This window comes from Podarcis pityusensis (assembly GCF_964106645.2).
Source record: "Podarcis pityusensis genome assembly, chromosome: 10".
Lineage (NCBI taxonomy): Eukaryota > Metazoa > Chordata > Lepidosauria > Squamata > Lacertidae > Podarcis > Podarcis pityusensis.
The window spans coordinates 55,914,396-55,933,780 of record NC_138035.1 but is presented as its reverse complement, the minus strand read 5'-3'; the positions used below and the strand labels follow the sequence as shown (position 1 = coordinate 55,933,780).

The following is a 19,385-nucleotide window of genomic DNA, read 5'->3' as shown; positions in this document are numbered from 1 at the left end:
TTTTCGCCCCAATCTCCCAAACCACAGAGGCTTATTCTCTTGGCTGTTCAGTGGCTTCTGGGCAGTGATAGATTTCCTTTGGGAAAAAGTACCCCAGCCCGCTGAGACCTTTAATGCCCACCCATCACCACCTGGACTCCACCCTAATATTAGCATTGCCAGACCTCTCCAAGAGCACCTTTTTGTTGCTGGTAAGATTCTCTGTAAGCAGTAGGTTTGGTAACCGGTCATGGACGGTTTGGGTATCGAGGCCTAACTTGCCTTCCCTCCGTTGTTGTCTCCTCTTTGAACTTGAGGAGCATGCACTCAGAGTCTCTGTCTTCATTTTCCCCTGAAAGAGCCTCAAGTAGTGGCTGTTTTACTTAGGGCATCTTTGGCATTGTAGATACTTGATTGGTCCAAATATAAGCCACACTTTTCCCCCCAAATTCTGACCATGAAAAGTTAAAGTGCGGCTTAAATTCATGACCTGACAAAAATGGGCTTTTACGATATCGCTCCCGTCTCGTCCACAGCTCCCCCAGCCTCTCCCAAAGCTGGTTAGGAAAGAACGTGGGGGAGGGGGAAGACCGCCGGCACCGTAGCACGGTTTCCCCTCAGCCCGTGATGCTGCCAGGAATGCGGGGAAGCAGCCCCTGCCCACAGCTTCCCCACCCTTCCCCCTCCGGCCGGGAAAGGGAGGAAGCAGGGAAGGGGGAAGGCTCCCCCCCTGCCCAGTATGCAGCCAGGAGCACAAGACAAACACACTAGGAGCATGGGAAAGCGGCGCTTGCCCCGCGCATAGTCCTCCGTCCTCTCCCCCAAGGCTAGGAAGGAGGAAGCCATCAGCAATGCAGTGCCCGCCCGCCCAGAATGCAGCCGGGGGTGCGGGCAAACTGCCAGGAGTGTGGGGAAGCAGCGCCCGCCCTGCATGCAGTCCCTAGTCCTCTCTCCCCAGGTTGGGAAGGGGGAAAACCACCAGCAACGCTGTGTGGCTCCCCCTGCCCAGCATGCAGCCAGGAGCGTGGCAAGCGGCACCAGGAGCGTGGTGAAGCGGCGCCCGTCCTACCCGAGGGACATACTACGGGTCCTCTTTACTTTAGTACCCGTAGGATTTTCTTCTACATTTGCCATTTACCGATGTGGTTGCCTGTGAAATTTTAAGGGAGCGCCTTCGGGTATTTTTTCTCCCCCCCCCCCTGAATTTTAAAGCTGCGGCTTATTTGCGGGTGCGGCTTATATTTGGGCCAGTATGGTAGCTGTTGTCTGGCCTTAGCACCATTTCTCATTGCTCAGGTGCACCATCCAAGATGCATCTGGGGAGCCCCAAAGTGTGCTCTGCCCTTTCCAGCTTCACTCCCATGACCAGAAAACAGGCATTGTTCGGTCCCTGCTCCTGCCAACCTAGCAGTACTCTGTATTTTCAGTGCAAATTTCAAGTAAATGGGTAATGGGGACCGTGTATGGCTTTTTGTTGTTGTTGATAGCTTGGTTAATGTTTGAGATTTTTATCTAGTTACTTAACACATTAAAATTTAACAGAATATATTTATTGTTGCTGATAGTATCATGCCAGCTCTACTGTGTTATTTCAGTGGCCTTGGTTTTATTATATGATAGTTAACTTTGTTTAATGACACATCTAACTACATCTATATAGCCTGGGAAAAGTGTTGCATTTATCTTTTAGGTAATAAATCCTACTATCAATGACACCAAAGCAGAAATACAGAACAGTTATCATAGTATACGTCTTTAATCTGCTCCCTAGAAGAAAAATATCAGCCATAAGTTTGAAGGGTTTAAACAATACTACATGTATTTAATCTTGTTACCTTTTTAGAGTTCCTTATTCATGATATGTAACCTCTGGAATCAATACATAAATTCTTAAATCCATTCGATGTACATAAATGTCATGTGGGAGAGAATTCTAACGTGTTTTCCCTCCCTATTGAACTTGAGTCAACCCATATTACTTAAGAGTCAACCCCCCTTTTAGAGGGTGACTAATTGCAGAATTAGTCCCCTCCTGGCAAATAGAAGGGGAAGAAATTGAGGCAGTGAGAGATTTTACTTTCTTGGGCTCCATGATCACTGCAGATGGTGACAGCAGTCACGAAATTAAAAGACGCCTGCTTCTTGGGAGAAAAGCAGTGACAAACCTAGACAGCATCTTAAAAAGCAGAGACATATAGCCTGGGAAAAGTGCATATACCTTGCCGACAAAGATCCGTATAGTTAAAGCTATGGTTTTCCCAGTAGTGATGTATGGAAGTGAGAGCTGGACCATAAAGAAAGCTGATCGCCAAAGAAGTGATGCTTTTGAATTCTGGTGCTGGAGGAGACTCTTGAGAGTCCCATGGACTGCAAGAAGATCAAACCTATCCATTCTTAAGGAAATCAGTCCTGAGTGCTCGCTGGAAGGACAGATCCTGAAGCTGAGGCTCCAATACTTTGACCACCCCAGGAGAAGAGAAGATTCCCTGGAAAAGACCCTGATGTTGGGAAAGATGGAGGGCACAAGGAGAAGGGGACGACAGAGGACGAGATGGTTGGACAGGGTTCTTGAAGCTATGAACATGAGTTTGACCAAGCTGCGGGAGGCAGTGGAGGACAGGAGTGCCTGGCGTGCTCTGGTCCATGGGGTCACGAAGAGTCGGACACGACTAAACGACTAAACAACAACAAATTGCAAAATAAAAATGCTTTGCAGACAGATTCTGCAATGATCCTCACTGCCTAATGCCACACCCTGATTGGGCCCCCAATATTGTTTCCTTAATGCTTAACTTAGATGCTCATCAGACTCTCAGCCTTCATAAAGCTACATTACAGCACCTGATAGGAGCCCTCCTCTATACAGTATAGTACTTTGAGTCAGAATGAATTCATAGAGAACGGGCAGAGCACAGCACATATCTGAGTGGCAGTACTATAAAACAATGGCTATTGATATCAATGAAACTTGGTACATTATTTGCAGGGATCTCTTGTGCCATCTTAGTTCTTTTGAGTTCGCAAAGGAAACATTTCTTTTTGTGTAGTTTCCATTGCTTTATTGATAATGCTGAACGCTTTTATCACTGGAGCTGAGCCAATAACACTTAACTGTTGGAACCTTTGGGCTTAGTATTGAACTTGAAAGAGTGTTAATCCTCTTCGGTTATAGGTTACAAGTTCTCCAAAAAGGGAGCTCCCTTTCTTCTTCACTTTCAGATTGTGCATCTACTTCACATGCAAAATCAATTCAAAGGGAAAAGGGAGACAGACAGACAGACAGACAAACTACAAAGTATGTGGTATAGTGATATTTGGCTTGTTGTCTCTTGATTGAGCCTAAAAGAAATTCTTGTGTGTTTGTTCGCAGTTAAGTGTCAATTAAATATTTTCCTTTAAATTGCTTCTTTGTAACTTTGAAAGCTGTTCTACTGCATAGTTATTTTTCACCTTTCTTGAACATACAGTAAATGGGGTCTGCACTGAGAGACATCCCAGGCATAATACGTGATGACTTCAAAGTTGAAAAGAAGAGGTTTCTTTTTTTTGTCAACCTGGAAATCATCTGTGATGTGAGATAAATTTTACCTAGCAGTAAAACATTTATCATAGATGTGTAAATTCTATTGTAATAACAATAGACATTTAATACATTACCTTCATTCCTGAAGACCCCTAAACAATCCATGAATAGCTACCTAAATTTGAGATTGAAATCTTGTCGCTCATAACTTTTTTTCTTACTTTTTAAGATCAGTGACCCAGTTAGTATGTAAAAATAAGCCAAACCACGGCTAAGCATGAACACACAAGTGTGCAGGTTCTCACAACAAAAAGTGTGACCGCTTCATTCCTCCCCTAGTCTTGCTTCTGGCACGCTACCCAGAGCTAAGCCATGGATTGGTGTATTGCTACATATGAACCCAGACAAACCACAATCAATAAGCCAAGAACAAAATAGTTCATGATTTGTCTGGAGCAAGAAAATCACAAACCCTGGTTCAGATGTAATGCTGAAGCCAAACCATGTGTATGTCAATTTGCAAGTCACCCAGGAAACTCTCATTAAAATTCAAACAAAACAGGGAAGTCAGTGGAACCTACTCACAAACTAAACTTGAGTTGGATTGTCTTTAAAAGGAGGCCCATGAAATTTGTGAGTAGACTTGAATGGGACCTCCCTGCTCCATTTGGTTTTTGTGTCTTCCAGGTGAAGTGCAAACTTACTTATTACAAACTTCCATTTGTAATAGTTACCTGGTTGCCAGCCTGAAAAGTCCTGTAGTAATCTACTAAATTACTTAGCTTCAGGAATACATTTTAGAAATCGTCCCAAATGTGAAAAATGAAAAGTTGCAGAACATTCTGCAAAATTTGCTACCATACTTGTCTAGCATCTGTTGCCATCTTGTGGTGGAACTGTTAACTCTCTACAGAATGAAAATATTCTGAGGGTAAAAAAATGCACCCCTCCCCAGTGCTTGACCTAAATCTGCTTGCCTTTGGAGGCCATTGTCCTTTACCAACGTTCAGTGGATACATGGATGGTTGTGTTCCATCTTTCTTGATATTCTAGTTAATATTTGAAAGCTCATAGTTTGCATTGGTTTTCTTTGTACATAGTTCCTTTGAGTCGCTTCAGGGTTCTCTTCCTTTGACTATGGTACCAACAAGTGATACAATGCCTTATCAGATGACGTTTTATACTATCTTCAAGTAGACTAGTATTACATCCCACTGTTGGGATGGTGAGTCATTCCTATGCGTAACAGTTCCTATTGTTTATTGTTCAGCTTCATTTTATTGTTAGTAGCTGACGTCTCAAGTATATTGCAGCAGCTTAAAAGGCTTACTAAGAGCATAAAACCTGCTGGATCAGACTAAAGGTTTTATCAGTACATAACATCCTGTTTTCTTTAGTGGTTAGCCACATTAGCCATATTTATGGGAAACCTATTTTTCATGACTTGGCTAATCTTATTTTAAAGCAATTTAACCCTGTTTCCCTCTACATCATATGGCAGTGAATTCCATAAGGTGATTATATGCTTGCATGAAAAAGTACTTTGTATGCTGAATGTACAAATCTGCCTTAGACTAAGTCAGACTACTCACTCTCCCACCTAGCTCTGTATTTACTAATGTACAGGCACCTTCCCATTTGTGCACTGTCAACATATGTGCGGCCTCTGACATGTGCAGCATTTTTGACAAAGAAAAACATAAACAATACCACACCTTGTATGCCAAATCCATGCGATCTCTAATAATGAGAAAGGTTTCACATAATATAGTACAGCTGAACGTTCGAAGCCAACATAAGACCACAAATGTATTGGTACTCCAGAATCAAATAGGGATCATTTTGGGTTGAGATCATGCCACAGCATTATTGGAATTGTTGATATATAAAAAAAGATCATCAATACCAACTTGGTGGCTACCTATGGGGTTACTGCAGAGACAAAAGATCAAGGAAAAACTACAGTCTGAAAATTATTGTTTGTTTAATACAAATGCCACTCCTGAGGGCATTGTAGGAAGGAAGCTGTCATTTAAAACATCAATGTTGTTTAGTCGTTTAATCGTGTCTGACTCTTCGTGACCCAATGGACCAGAGCACGCCAGGCACTTCTGTCTTCCACTGCCTCCCGCAGCTTGGTCAAACTCATGCTGGAAGCTTCACGAACACTATCCAACCATCTCGTCCTCTGTCGTCCCCTTCTCCTTGTGCCTTCCATCTTTCCCAACATCAGGGTCTTTTCCAGGGAGTCTTCTCTTCTCCTGGGGTGGCCAAAGTATTGGAGCCTCAGCTTCAGGATCTGTCCTTCAGGGCTGATTTCCTTAAGAATGGATAGGTTTGATCTTCTTGCAGTCCATGGGACTCTCAAGAGTCTCCTCCAGCACCAGAATTCAAAAGCATCACTTCTTTGGCGATCAGCCTTCTTTATGGTCCAGCTCTCACTTCCATACATCAATTCCAAAACATCAATAGGGGTGAGGTAAAACAAAACTGAATCAGGAAGTGGTCGTGTTGGATTGATAACCTAAAAACGTAAGAAGCCCGCAAGTGTATAAAGATCTGTTGCGTAAGTAGGTACCAAGCATTAGATTTAGAATAAATCTGCACTGCTATGTCCTGAACAAGTAGAGTGTATCATGAGTTTGGAAATAGGTTTTCTAGGCTTATGGCTAGAAAAGCGAGCGTAATTAAGTGGCTAGAATAGTAGATGACAAAGGTGGGATTCTTTATGACTCAAATCTCCAATGACTGCTCCTTTGTCTCCATCCTACATTGTTTCATGTTTCAGACTTCATGATAGATCACTAAATCACAATGTTTAGCTGGTGATATATCACGATGCTGAGAACCAGATATCACCTAGTCCTAGGTGCTTTCCTAAGGTAAATAATATTGGGGAAGTGACATTAATATTGAGACTTGTTTTGTACTTCGGGAAACTGGTGGTGACTGGAGTGGATTAGGGATGGGGTACTGGATCTAGCTGTTCGCCCATGCTCAGCAGGTCATTTTGACAAGTGAGTTGAAACGTATGCCCCCTTTTTTTTCCTTTGTAGCTATCTAGGTGATTCACTTTTCCTTTGTAATTAGAAAGGAAGCTCCAAGCCCAGCCAAGTGGTTACTGTTGATCAGTACTGATGTCAGGGTCTAGTTTTGCAGGGATTGGCTGTACTGCTGAGTTCTCCAGTGACCTTGGTTAGCACCTATTAGGTGACAGGCAGTACCTTCAAGCCCCACATTCTACTGAACTTGGCTATGCTACAGAATCCCCTGGGGAACTGATACCAACTGATTGGTGGTGACAGCAAGCCTCTCTTGCCAGTGCACAATCCAAAATACACCTTAAGGCTCATAATTATATCTTAGCAGTGATGCGTCTCGCATAGGCCATCAGGTGTGGGGCATGTGGGAAAAGTTTTGGGGAAACAACCTTGTGGACGAAATCGGGAGCTTCTCTGGACCTGATTTGGCCTACAAACCGAAGGTACACCATACTTGGGCTAGACAATTTTTAAGTGCCTTGTAGTATGTGCGGTGATGTGGATTTTGTGGAGATTTTTGAACTGGAAAATTTTGCAGAACATTTTCTTGCACAGTGTTCTTAAATTGCTCTGGAGAGTCATCTAATTTATCGTATTCATCTTCCTTCTGTTTAGTTAAATTTTGAAATGGCCAAACTTTCATAATGCATCATTTGAAATGACAACCCATGCCTTCATTGTTAATGAACTTAGGAAATGGCTATTTCCTCAAAGCATTTGTGTATTTCAAATGTACTTGAAGGTACATTTGATCCAGCCAAGATCCAAACTTACATTGGTGTAATCCTATTTATTTTTAACAATGAGATGATATCATTGTAACTGACGAGGGGTCATTTTGAATTCTTACGACAAATGCTATGGTTCAACTATTTGCTCTTCTGTGGATAAGCGTTTTCTTTTTCTGTGGTACATGTTTTGATAAATCAAGAATAGGATTGTGACCTTTTCCCTATTTTCTCTTATAAATGTTACCTGGGAATGAAGACTTGAGCAAGTCCATTTGATAGCATTTTTGAAAGAAGTGCAGCCTCTAGTGGTTTGTAAGATGGTTAACAAGCCATGCTGTGTTTTTTTATATGTAATTCCATGAAAATGTTAATATACAGACCCATTTTTCATTGTCATATATAATTAACCTATACTATATTATTTTAAATATAATTTCCCATAGTTTCATTATCTGGCAACAGTCTTCCAAAATAGCATTCTACACACAAGAAAACCAAACAAAAGCATGGCACACAATATGACTCAGAATTTCTCTTAATTCCCCCCCTAAAGTTCAATTAAAGACCTTTCCAAGAAAATAGACAATAGGTTAATGACCTTTATTGTATTGATAGTTGACAAGAAATTTTACGTTAGGAATAAAAGCAGATGAGCTTAGGATAATAAAACTCAAATGTGTTGCATTGGTCACAAAAACACACACTCCCCTTCCCCACATAAATGAAAAGAAAAACTCTATATGTTTTAAGTTTATTCTCCTTTTTGATGATCTTAACATTAAGAAAACGTGATTATATGTTACTTTAAATGTATTTTGCATGCAACATTTATTGTGATCATTGTAACACTGCAATGTGCAACTTGCATAATATCAGCAGATGTGGGGCGGGGATTGATTGTTTAGCACTGGGTCCCTGTATTGTGCAATGCTTCAAAGGCTCCTGACAACCAGCTGGTTGTTGTGTGCTTTTGTAGCTGCACAAAACAGTTTTGGTCAAGCCCTGCTCTTACTTGCATGATATCAGGTGTTGAGTGGGTAACCCTGGCTTCATAGGACAAATGTGGATGCCTGGCAGGCCAAGATTGGCCCATGGGCTAGAGCAGTGATGGCGAACCTTTTAGAGACAGAGTGCCCACACTGCAACCCCAAACCCACTTTTTTATCGCAAAGTGCCAGCACGGCAATTTAACCTGTATATCTCATTTTTTTCTGCGTGTTTCATGTTTCTTCTTTATGACTGCTGTTGTAATAAATAGTCATTCGTAAAAGTTATTGCATTACATTTTTCATTAAATTATCTTTCCATTGGTAAATAATTTTATGGTATAACTGCTTCTTTTTTTAAAAAAAAGATTAGGGGTATTCTCATTTTGACTCAAGAAAATCACCGGGGCGGGGGGGCAGAAATACAGTTCAAATTGGGGAAAATAAATACAGTTAATTTCTTCTGTTAAATTCACAAAACGTTTAGGAGTATGCGTACCCCTGCATCCCCACAGAAAAAAAAAGCACTGGTATTACTCCAAAACAAAGCGGTGTTAGGAGCTATCAAACCTCGGAAATACGTTTTTTCCAGAAGGTTCCACAATTCTGGCCATTGGTGTACACTGGCGGGTTGTACTAAGAGCCACCCTCCCAATTTTTAATATGAGATAATAATGATTGCGTGCGCACATACAAATACAGTGGTACCTCTGGATGCGAACGGGATCCGTTCTGGAGCCCCGTTTGCATCCTGAGCAGAACGCAACCCATGTGCGCGGGTCGCGATGCGCTACTTCTGCACATGCACGTGACGTCATTTTGAGCGTCTGAGCATGTGCGAGTGGCGAAACCCAGAAGTAACCCGTCCTATTACTTCCGGGTCGCCGCAGAATGCAACCTGAAAATGCTCAACTTGAAACTACTTTAACCCGAGGTATGCCTGTAAATATAAATAAATAAATAAACCTAGCCAGATGGACGGGGTATAAATATTATTATTATTATTATTATTATTACTATTATTACTATTATTACTATTATTATTATTACCCGTTTCTTAGGCTGCTGTTTGATCTCAGCCTCCACAGAATGAATTTCTCTGTTGGCTTCAATGGGAAAGCCCAGCGAACATGTAAACCCAGCAGCCCCTTCTTAGGTTGCTGTCTTTATATGATTACTGACCTGGGAGTTAAACCCTGCTGAACTCAAAGCAGCTTACTCCTGATTAGGAAAAACAGACTGGCAGGAGGCCCTGGCGTATCAAAAGTCAATGCCTGCTCAGCCCCTCACTCGCTTGCTTGCCAGGCCCTGGTGCCGCAGGTTTTGGATGATGCAAGAGCCCTCCTCTCCTCCTCCCCCACCCCTGGCATAGAAACTACAGCCCTGCTGGGGCGACAGCACGAGTGCCCTCTCTGGCACATGTGCCATAGCTTCGCCAGCACTGAGCTAGAGGTTTCCCTCCCTTACTCTAGAGCCGTGGTTCCTAACAGGGGGCACATGCCCCACAGGGGGCAATTTGATTTTTAAGGGGAGCAATTCGAGAATGAAATGACTTTTTGGACTTTCTCCATGTGAATAGGAGTTTGCTTTTTGAATAATAAGAATTATACGTCATCAGGATTTTAGATGATTTTAGAGATGCCTAGGTGGGGTATGACCAAAAAACAAAAGGTTGGGAACAACTGTTCTAGAGACACAAAAATTCCTCTCCGGAACTGGTCTCTTGCCTCACCTCAGGGAACAGTATAACCATGTAAAAGGATGAAGTGTAAATGACCTTTTAACAAAATTTAAAATGAGTACCACAAACAAAGAAAATAATGTCTCTATGGGAAATGTGATTATTCTGAAATAAAATGCAGAAGCAGTAACAGCCCCTGAAAGTCAGTTGGCAACTTGGTTATTGTTGAGCTTAAGTTGAAACCCACCCCCCTGTGTTCTCTAATGGCAGAAAAGTACCAATTTTAATGTATGCGGATGACGCTGTTCTTCTCTCTCAAACCAAAGTGGGTCTGAAACGTGCCTTAGGAAAGTTTAGTGACCAATGTAACACTGAACTGTTAACAATTAACTTTGCCAAAACCAAAATTGTACATTTTAACCGCTCCTTCAGGAAGGATAATTGGAGCGTAAAGGGAAACGCCATTGAACAGACTAAGACCTTCCAATACTTAGGCATTACTTTTTCTTATAATGCCAAATTCTCAACACACTTGACCACATCAGCTATATCAGCAGAAAGACGTGCAAATGCTATCCTTAGATTATTCAGAAGGAAAGGAGCTGGCTTCCTCCCGATGGCCCTAACAGTCTTTCAGGCAAAATCTTTAGCCCAACTTCTATATGGCTCTCAAATTAGCCCCTCTGCCAACCTTAAGACCCTTGAAACAGTACAATCTAAATTCTTAAGATCATTATTTGCTACCCCTAAGTGTACACCTAATGCAGTCTTAAGGCAAGAGGCAGGACTGCCCAGAGTGGAATTAAAAGTCTGGGAACAAGCAATATCCCTCTGGCTGAAAATCCATCACAATCCTAAGGGTCTATTACCTTGCTTCCTGGCCGCAGTTCCCTATCCTCCTTGGCTTATGCAAATAACTAACAAGATCAAACAAATTGGCCTAAACCCTGAAAATCTTTTTATTGGAACTCTGAACAAGGCAAAAGCTACTATCACTCGGAGACTTTATGATATCGAATTACAACAAGAAGGCGCCCTACTCCCAGAGACGTATAGATGTTTAAAAGCTTGGCCTAATTTTGCAGCTGCCCCTTACTTAACTAACATCACTAACGAAGCCTATAGATGGGCTTTCTCTAGAGCCCGCTTTGAGACAATGCCCTCAGCAGTGCTGTACGGCAAATTCACGCGGGTTCCAATGCATGCGCGTCTCTGCCCTTGTATGTCTAATAAGGTAGAATCTGTCACACACATTCTTCTATCTTGCGAATTCTATAGTGAAGAACGAGTTCAACTTATTTTACCGCTTCTATCAAAATTTATACCCCTTCAATATTATTTGGAATCCTCCCCTGAAATTCTTCGAAAATACCTCCTGGAAGATTCCTCAAGCTCAATATCATATGAGGTGGCTAAATTTTGCACTTTAGTAATTAAGAAGCGTAAATCTCTTCTGTTGAATGGCACACTGCGAAGTTCCCTTGTGTAACCTTTTTTCTTTTCTGAAGTTGTTGCTGATTTCTTGTTGTCTGATCTTGTGGTGTTTAGTGTCACTGGCTTTGGCCGCAATAAACTTGAATAAACTTGAAACTTGGTTGAGCTTAAGATTGAGAAATTGAAAAGAAAATTTGTTGGTGATGCTATAAGATATTTATCAGTATGAAATCCTTTTCATAAAAAGGGCTTCTGTGACATTTGTCTTACCTGCAAATGGTGATAAATGTTAGATTGAAAATAAACAAATCAGAGTGTTGCTACAGCTAAGTGTAACTTGCTTTGAACTTTACAACTTCCCACGTGGACTTGATGCTGACCTGCAACTTGTGAATGCATAGTAAAGTGCTATGTGCACAGGGTCTTGTTTTGGTGGCATTTGTTTGTGGGTGTCTATTAATGAATTGTCACAATATACTTTAATGATGTACTTTGATCACAGGTCATTTGCCAGAAAACTTTTCCCCATTCAGTTTACAGTAAACATAACCATAAGTTTGACACTTGCCCATGAAACATTAGCTCTTTGTATATATTGCCGCAGGTGGATTTTTAAAACATACTTTTAGAGAAAATGCTTATCCAAGTTACAGATAAATTCTTGAGGTTGCAAAACTGTTACATTAGTAACATATTTTAAAATGCAATAAAAAGAAAACATTTAAACTACCATTTGTATATTTTTTGATTATATTTGTAGGGAAGATCAAGCCGGTTAACACACAAATATTTTAATGTTAATTGGACTTACAACTAATATTAGCTGAAACACAAAATATTAGGTAAAGAAGCTTACAAATGTTACATTGGTCACTATGGAATTACCCATAGGGTTTTCTTCAAGCAGGACAGCTATGCCAACCAGCACACTGTGTATACTTTAGCATGTGTTGAGGCATTCCAAATATTAACCCTTTGTCCTCTGCAAAGCCAAGAGTCTGCAGTGAAATGCAACAAGCAAAGTTTCTTTCTCTGGTTGTGCTTTCAGCATTGTTTCCATTATTTGTTGTTTCAAGGCCTAATGTGTGGCAGTTCACCATTTATTACTGAATAAGTTTTACTAAGGCTTTTGCACATGAGAAACATTATATGAAATATTAACAGAATAAATAGTGTTTGGATTAAGAACACAAAAGCTGCTTTAATGGATATTTAATGGATTTTTCCTTAGGAAGAAAATGACTCCATTAATGTATGCAGCCCGTGATGGCCATCCTCAAGTTGTAACTCTTCTTGCTGCTCATGGATCAGAAATAAATGCCCAGGATGAACGTGGTTACACAGTAAGTGAGCTTTATTCTAAGCAACAAGACGGACTTTACTTATTTCTGAAATGTGCTTAATCTTGCATCATTCACAGATTTTCTCCCCCCCCCCCCCCGTTTTTTCATTTGCTTTTGGAGGAGAGAAGGAAAAATACTTTACTAAAATGAGGGAGTGCCCGTGACACAATCAGATTACTTCACATACATTAAGTTTTTTCTCTTTTTTAAAAAATTATTTTTATTGAGATTTTCAGTTAAACAGAAAACAAACCAAAACAATCAAACAAAAACTAAAACAAACACTTTTAACGTTCATTCTTTGGTACCATCATCTTATTTACATTGCGTTGGCTCACGCCTCGACTTCCTTCCTATCCCGTTGCGGTTTTCTTGGTATACTTCTACTCTTACAGTCTCTGTTCCAATTATGTACACGTCACAAGGTTTATGTTAAGTCTCCTGTAGTTTTTCAATTTCTACAATTACTTTCAATATATGTCACAAATTTACTCCATTCTTCAATAAACTTTGTACCTTCTTGGTGTCTAATTTTATGTATCATTCTTGCTAATTCTGTGTATTCAAATAATTTTACTTGCCAATCCATAACCGTAGGGATCTCTGTTGATTTCCATTTTTGAGCTATCAATACCCTGGCCGCCACCGTCGCATATTGAAACAATCTCTGATCTTCCTTTTTAATTTCGTCATCTATTATTCCTAACAAAAATGCCTCCGGTTTTTTTGAAAAAGTATATCTGAAAATTTTCTTTAATTCGTTATATATAAGCTCCCAAAATTTTTTCATTTCCTCACAAACCCACCACATATGGTAAAGGTCCCCATCCTTCTGCTTACATTTCCAGCATGCTTTGTTTCCAATTTTATACATTTTCCCCAATTTTACCGGTGTGATGTACCATCGGTACATCATTTTCTCCAGGTTTTCCCTTAATGTGACGCATGCCGTGAACTTCATTCCTTTATTCCATAGCCTCACCCACTTGTCGTACTCTGTTATATCCAAAATCAATTGCCCATTTTACCATCACCTCCTTTATCAACTCATCTTTTGTATCCCATTCTAACAAAAAATTATACATCTTAGATAAAAGTTTGGTTTTTCCTTCTAGAATTTCTATCTGATATTTAGATTTTTTCTCATTCATCCCCAATTTTTTATCTTCATTCCAAAGTGCATTTATCTGGTGATATTGTAGCCAACCTGTCAATCTATCTTTCAATTCCTCATAAGTTCTAATCTTCCATCCTTTTTCTGTTTTTACCAATAAATCTTTGTATGTTAACCCTTTCCCCTCCATGTTCAGTTTTTTTATTGTTAAAATACCTACCGGGGATAACCACCAGGGGGTGTTTCTTTCTAGAAGTTTTTTGTTTTGTCTCCCAAACTTCGTACAGGGCTCCTTTAAAAATATGTTTTGAAAAACCTTTGTGAACCTTTTCTTTTTTGAGCCACAAGTAAGCATGCCAGCCATATGTATTATTAAAGCCTTCTAAGTCCAACAAGTCCGAATTTTCTAAAACAATCCACTCTTTAAGCCAACATAAACAGGAAGCTTCATAGTATAATCTTAGATTTGGCACGGAAAACCCGCCTCTTTCTCTCCGGTCTGTAAGTAGTTGATATTTAATTCTTGGCCTCTTTCCCTGCCATATGAATTTTGAAAGAATTTTTTGCCATTCCTTAAATATCGAAGGCCCCCTGATTATCGGAATAGTCTGAAATAGGAACAACATTTTTGGGAGAATATTCATCTTGATTGCTGCCATTCTTCCAGACAATGAAAGCTTTAACCTATTCCATATATCCAAATGCTTTTTAATCTCTTTCCATGTAGGTATATAATTATCACTGATTAAATTAATATTTTTCGATGTCAACCATCGATTCCATATTTTTGTTCTAATTGCTCTCTTATATTCCTATCCATATTTTTAACCAGCATTTTAGTCTTTATTTTGTTTAATTTGAAACCTGATAATTTGGCGAATTCCTCTAATTGTTCCAAAACCTTACCGACGCTTGTTTGTGGTTCTTCTAAGGATAACACCAAGTCATCCGCATATGCCTTCAACTTGTACTCCTTGGTACCAATTTTAACCCCCCGTATCTCATCCTGTTTGCTATTACCTCTAACACCATTATGAATAGTAAAGGGGATAGAGGGAAGCCTTGTCTTGTTCCCTTCATAATATTAAATGAATCTGTCAGATTCATTTAAGTTTTTTCTCAGTTATGAAGAGTTCACGTGTAGTCAGGATCCAAAGAAGGGATATACAACAGAAACCACATATAAAATAGATTTGCTTATGTTTTTTTCTTTTTCTGAAGTAATAAGCTGTTGCTGTTTTTTTATTGGACCCTGGCTTTCTCTTCAGCCCTGGAAACTCCATGCTTTCAGGAATTAAAACAGTTTCATTATGCTGATGCTAGATCGGGGTGAATGATATAATCTAACTGAAGAACAGTATAGTAAAATTCAGCTAATCTAGCTGAATTCCATGTAAGGAAGAACACATACTGGTGTGAATGTTAACTTTTGCAATCGCAGCTCTGCTCATGGTTGGACTTTCTCATCTCTCTTCCTGCCAGTTTCCTATGGCTCCTGAAAATCCACCCCATTTCAAGGATTGGAGACCCTCCAGAGTAGCTTGAGGTGTGGTACAAGGGACTGTAGCTGAAAGGGGGAATCAGTCATGTTTGACTAAGAACTTGTACAGGACAACTCTAGATTCAAGCCACAGAGCTTTCACTTATTTATTTGGAAGAGTAGAAGAGAACAAACAAACAGTATGTTAAGCTTGAATAGCAGGCAGGATTGAACCAAATGAGACATTGATTCAGTGGTAATTTATGTTGCAATTGCTTTCCTTATCCAGTTTTAAAGTACATACTACCTAATAAAGACAACTTAATGCCTTGTTACAGGCATTAACGTGGGCAGCACGCCAAGGTCATAAAAAAGTAGTCTTCAAGTTGCTCGAATTGGGAGCTGATAAATCAATACAGACCAAAGATGGACTGACAGCAGGAGAGATTGCAAAGAGCAACAAGCATTCAGAGGTACTATTTTGTGTATGGTGTCAAGACTTGAGTTGAAATGCTTGTATTCATAGGTTGCTTAGCTACATTAGAGGCATAGTAAACATTAGAGCTGGTATAATAATTCAGTGATAAAAAGCCTTCTAGTCTGTGAAGAGTTAAAGCTATTCATGTTGGCTCATGCACCACAAAGCCAGGAAGTTGGAAACCAAAGCTGATGCCTTAACGTGTGCTCTGAGATCAGCAACAGTATTATGCAATATTGTACATTGTGGTTGCTTACGCCTTGCTCTCTCTGGATCCACACATTTTCCTGGTCTTTCAGACCCCATTCCAGATGGGGGACCACGGGGTGCCTAGGGCTAACAAAAAATTCCCACCCCGCCATGATCCTGCATTTTGTTTGCTATTCTGAATTTGGTACGGCAACATGAAGAGATTTCTACCACTGGGCATTCTGCAAGAAATCTAGGGTTGCTTTGTAACCTGAGATGCTGGGTGATAAAATATGCTGGGTGCTGTGGTATTGCAATTGAAAAGAATTGTCAAGTGGAAGGGTTAAACAGCCTCTTTTAGCACACAACTTTTGTTTGCTTCACATTGCACTTTCCCAACACTACTAAACAACAGAAAAAATGTGAGGGCTCATGTTTGTGAGCTCAGTTGTCTGCCTTGATGTTCTATGTAAGTCCTTGTGATTACCTTTTCGGGGCAAAAGGAGGAGTGACATTGGCCTACAAATGCACTGACATGCAAGCAGTGAATTAATTCCTACCTGTTCAGATTCAATATGTTCATCACCTCCACACTGCCAAAATTGCACCTTTTCTTGATGCTTCTGTATCTATGAAACGGGATTATTTTCAAAACCTTTTCTCAGTTATATGTGCACATGATCTCTCACTCTACATTCTGCACTGCACTCTAGAATGTTACGACAGTTACATGCAGCAAATTTTAAAGTGAAGTTTATGTTGAGACTTGAGTTCACTTCCCTTCTATCGGGCACACAGTCGGCATGCACTCGTGTTGCCTCTTACTAAGTAAAGCTCTTCTGATTTTCTGTTTAAAAAGATGGTTCGATTCTTAGGTTCATAGAATTGTAGAATTGGAAGGGACCTCAACCCTCTGCAATGCAGTATAATACAGGGTGCGTCTTTTAAACGAGGCTCCGTGGAACATGTGTACTCTGTATCCACAGAGCCTCTTTTAAAGGACTCAGCCTATATAAAAGTGGCAAGGTTTGAACCATGCCCCTTTAATTTAATATTAGTATGGTGCAAGTAGTCATACAGTGCATGTAGTTGCATTTCAGCAACATCATCTGTAAGACAGACCTTGCTGGTTCTTCTGCCTTCTGTTTTTTAAACATGCTCTGCCACTTAGTAGTAATTTCTGAAATTGCTGTATATCTTCATTCAGATTCATGCTTGAGTAATATTTCTACCTGTGACAATCTGAATTTATTTCTACTGATGTGCTAATTTGGAAAAAGAAACTAGGGTCAACTGCCACAACACAAAGAGGAACAAAATTTGAAGCTGAACATACTTAGAAGGATTAATACTGAAAACATACTGTACGCACTTGATAGAAAAGTGACTTGCTCCATTTAAAGTAAAATAAGGCAGCTGAGGGACAGCACACATCACTGTCAGTAAAAAAGACTTAAGAGCAAGCAAAAGGAGATCAGGCGGGGATGAGGGAAGAAGCAGTCACGGAGATCAGGCAGGTGGGGTGTGTGCAGATCAGGTGTGGGGATGAGGAAATATGTCCCCTGCTGACTGAAAAGAGCTGCTCTGTCTCAGTGCCAGGGGAGCGTAGTGCCATGGGGCCTTGAAGTGAGGGCAATCAGCTGCCCTGTTCTCTGTCAGCATGAGGGGAAGGCAGCGCCTTGCAATTAGCTGCCCTGTTTTCCCTCAGCATGAGGGAAGACAGCTCAGATCAGCAGCGTTATCACAGAGGTCACTGTGTGGTATGAGCAGCGCCTTGAAATCGGCTGCCTTGTTCCCCTTCACATGAGGAGCAATGCATTGCTGTGTATTGCCATGTCAAAATCATCATTGCAGTGTAATTTCAAAACTGTTTTTGGCTAATATATTGAAAAATTGCACAGCACTAAAACAGACCATAAAATTTGTGATATTACCATTCAAAAATGGCAAAAATTTAGTTGGGGAGGCAAGGGATGGGACTGTGAACCCCCAGGTGCGTTCTGTGGACCCCCAAGAGTCCCCAGACCCCTAATTGGGAACCGCTGGAGTCTTAACAAGATAGCCGAGTAGAAAATTTTCTGCACATTCTCACTATTTTATATCTGAATTTCCAGTTGGACTTAACAGTGTAACAGACCTATTAGTAGTAGTTATAGGTAGGTAGCCGTGTTGGTCTGCCGTAGTCGAAACAAAATAACATAAATAAATAAAAAATTCCTTCCAGTAGCACCTTAGAGACCAACTAAGTTAGTTATTGGCATGAGCTTTCGTATCTGAAGAAGTGTGCATGCACACGAAAGCTCATACTAATAACTAACTTAGTTGGTCTCTAAGCTGCTACTGGAAGGAATTTTTTTTTGTTTTGTTTTGTTTAGACCTATTAGTAAACATGAAGAACAATCTGTCCCTTGATATAATATTAACAATTTATTTTTTAATTATTCTCTTAGCTTTTTAGCTTACTTTCATTGAGTAAACACCCTTTCCAAGAAAGATTCAACAACCTGACTAAAGAAGAGGCTATTCACAAACTTCTGAAAGCAGTTCCGAATACATTTAAAAGCCAGAAAACCAGGTAAAAAATAGTGAATACTAATGTATTTAACTTTGAAAGTATTCTGCAATGAAAACTTTGTCCATTGGACAGTTTAAACACAGTGCAGTACACCGTTTAAACACTTAATTCAGTTCCCTTTAAAAGCACTTCCATTTAAAACACATACTAAAATTCAAGCTGCAGTCTCTTAGAGCTGCTCTGTTGTTAGAGAGAAGTTCCAGCAGTTACATAGCCATTTGTATGCCCATAAAATGTTTCAGGGTCATAGATGTACACTGTTGGTGGGATGGGTATCTTCAGCGGGGAGGGGGAGAGGAATGATTGATTCAAGGGCAAGCTTGGCTCTGCAAGATCCAAGGCCCCTTCATTCCCCCAACACCTTCCCCTCTCAAAAAGTACGGAAATTGTTGGAAATTGCATAGCTGTTGTCAATTGGGAGGGAAATGTGGCTGGAAATTAGAATGTAGGTGATGGGAAACCACCCTAGCTGCTTTGAACTGGCAGGGCATAGATTGCCACCATGGATTTTGTTTCTTCCGCTGTCCTTCCCAAGAGTGCTCTGCTAGTTGAACTTTTTTATCTGTAGGATACTGTAAGGTATTTGTGTATTGGACTTAGAGTTCACTCATTCCTTTGCCTCTAAGCAGCTATAAAAACCAGCTGATCAGGAAAATATTTTTATTCTTTTAGCAGAGATATAAATAATAACATGTATTTGCTTTTTAAAACTTATGGTGCGATTAAAAAGACCCATTGCATGAAGGATGTGCAAATTAGCTATTGATAAGGGGTTTTTTTGCCTCTGCATTTTTATACTAGAACTGAATTTAAATCAATATTTTTAATCAA

At 40.2% G+C, this 19,385-nt stretch overlaps 1 protein-coding gene across 3 annotated transcripts in view; it reads left to right on the top strand.

Moving 5' to 3' along the window:
• The window catches only part of ASZ1 (ankyrin repeat, SAM and basic leucine zipper domain containing 1), a 43,038-nt gene that overhangs the window by 14,698 nt on the left and 8,955 nt on the right, over window positions 1-19,385 (top strand). For all 3 annotated transcript variants that reach the window (XM_081023728.1, XM_081023729.1, XM_081023730.1), the window contains exons 5-7: window positions 12,607-12,718; window positions 15,651-15,785; window positions 18,430-18,554. In XM_081023728.1, the coding sequence (XP_080879854.1) occupies window positions 12,607-12,718; window positions 15,651-15,785; window positions 18,430-18,554 (372 nt within the window). The remainder of the gene's footprint in view (window positions 1-12,606; window positions 12,719-15,650; window positions 15,786-18,429; window positions 18,555-19,385) is intronic.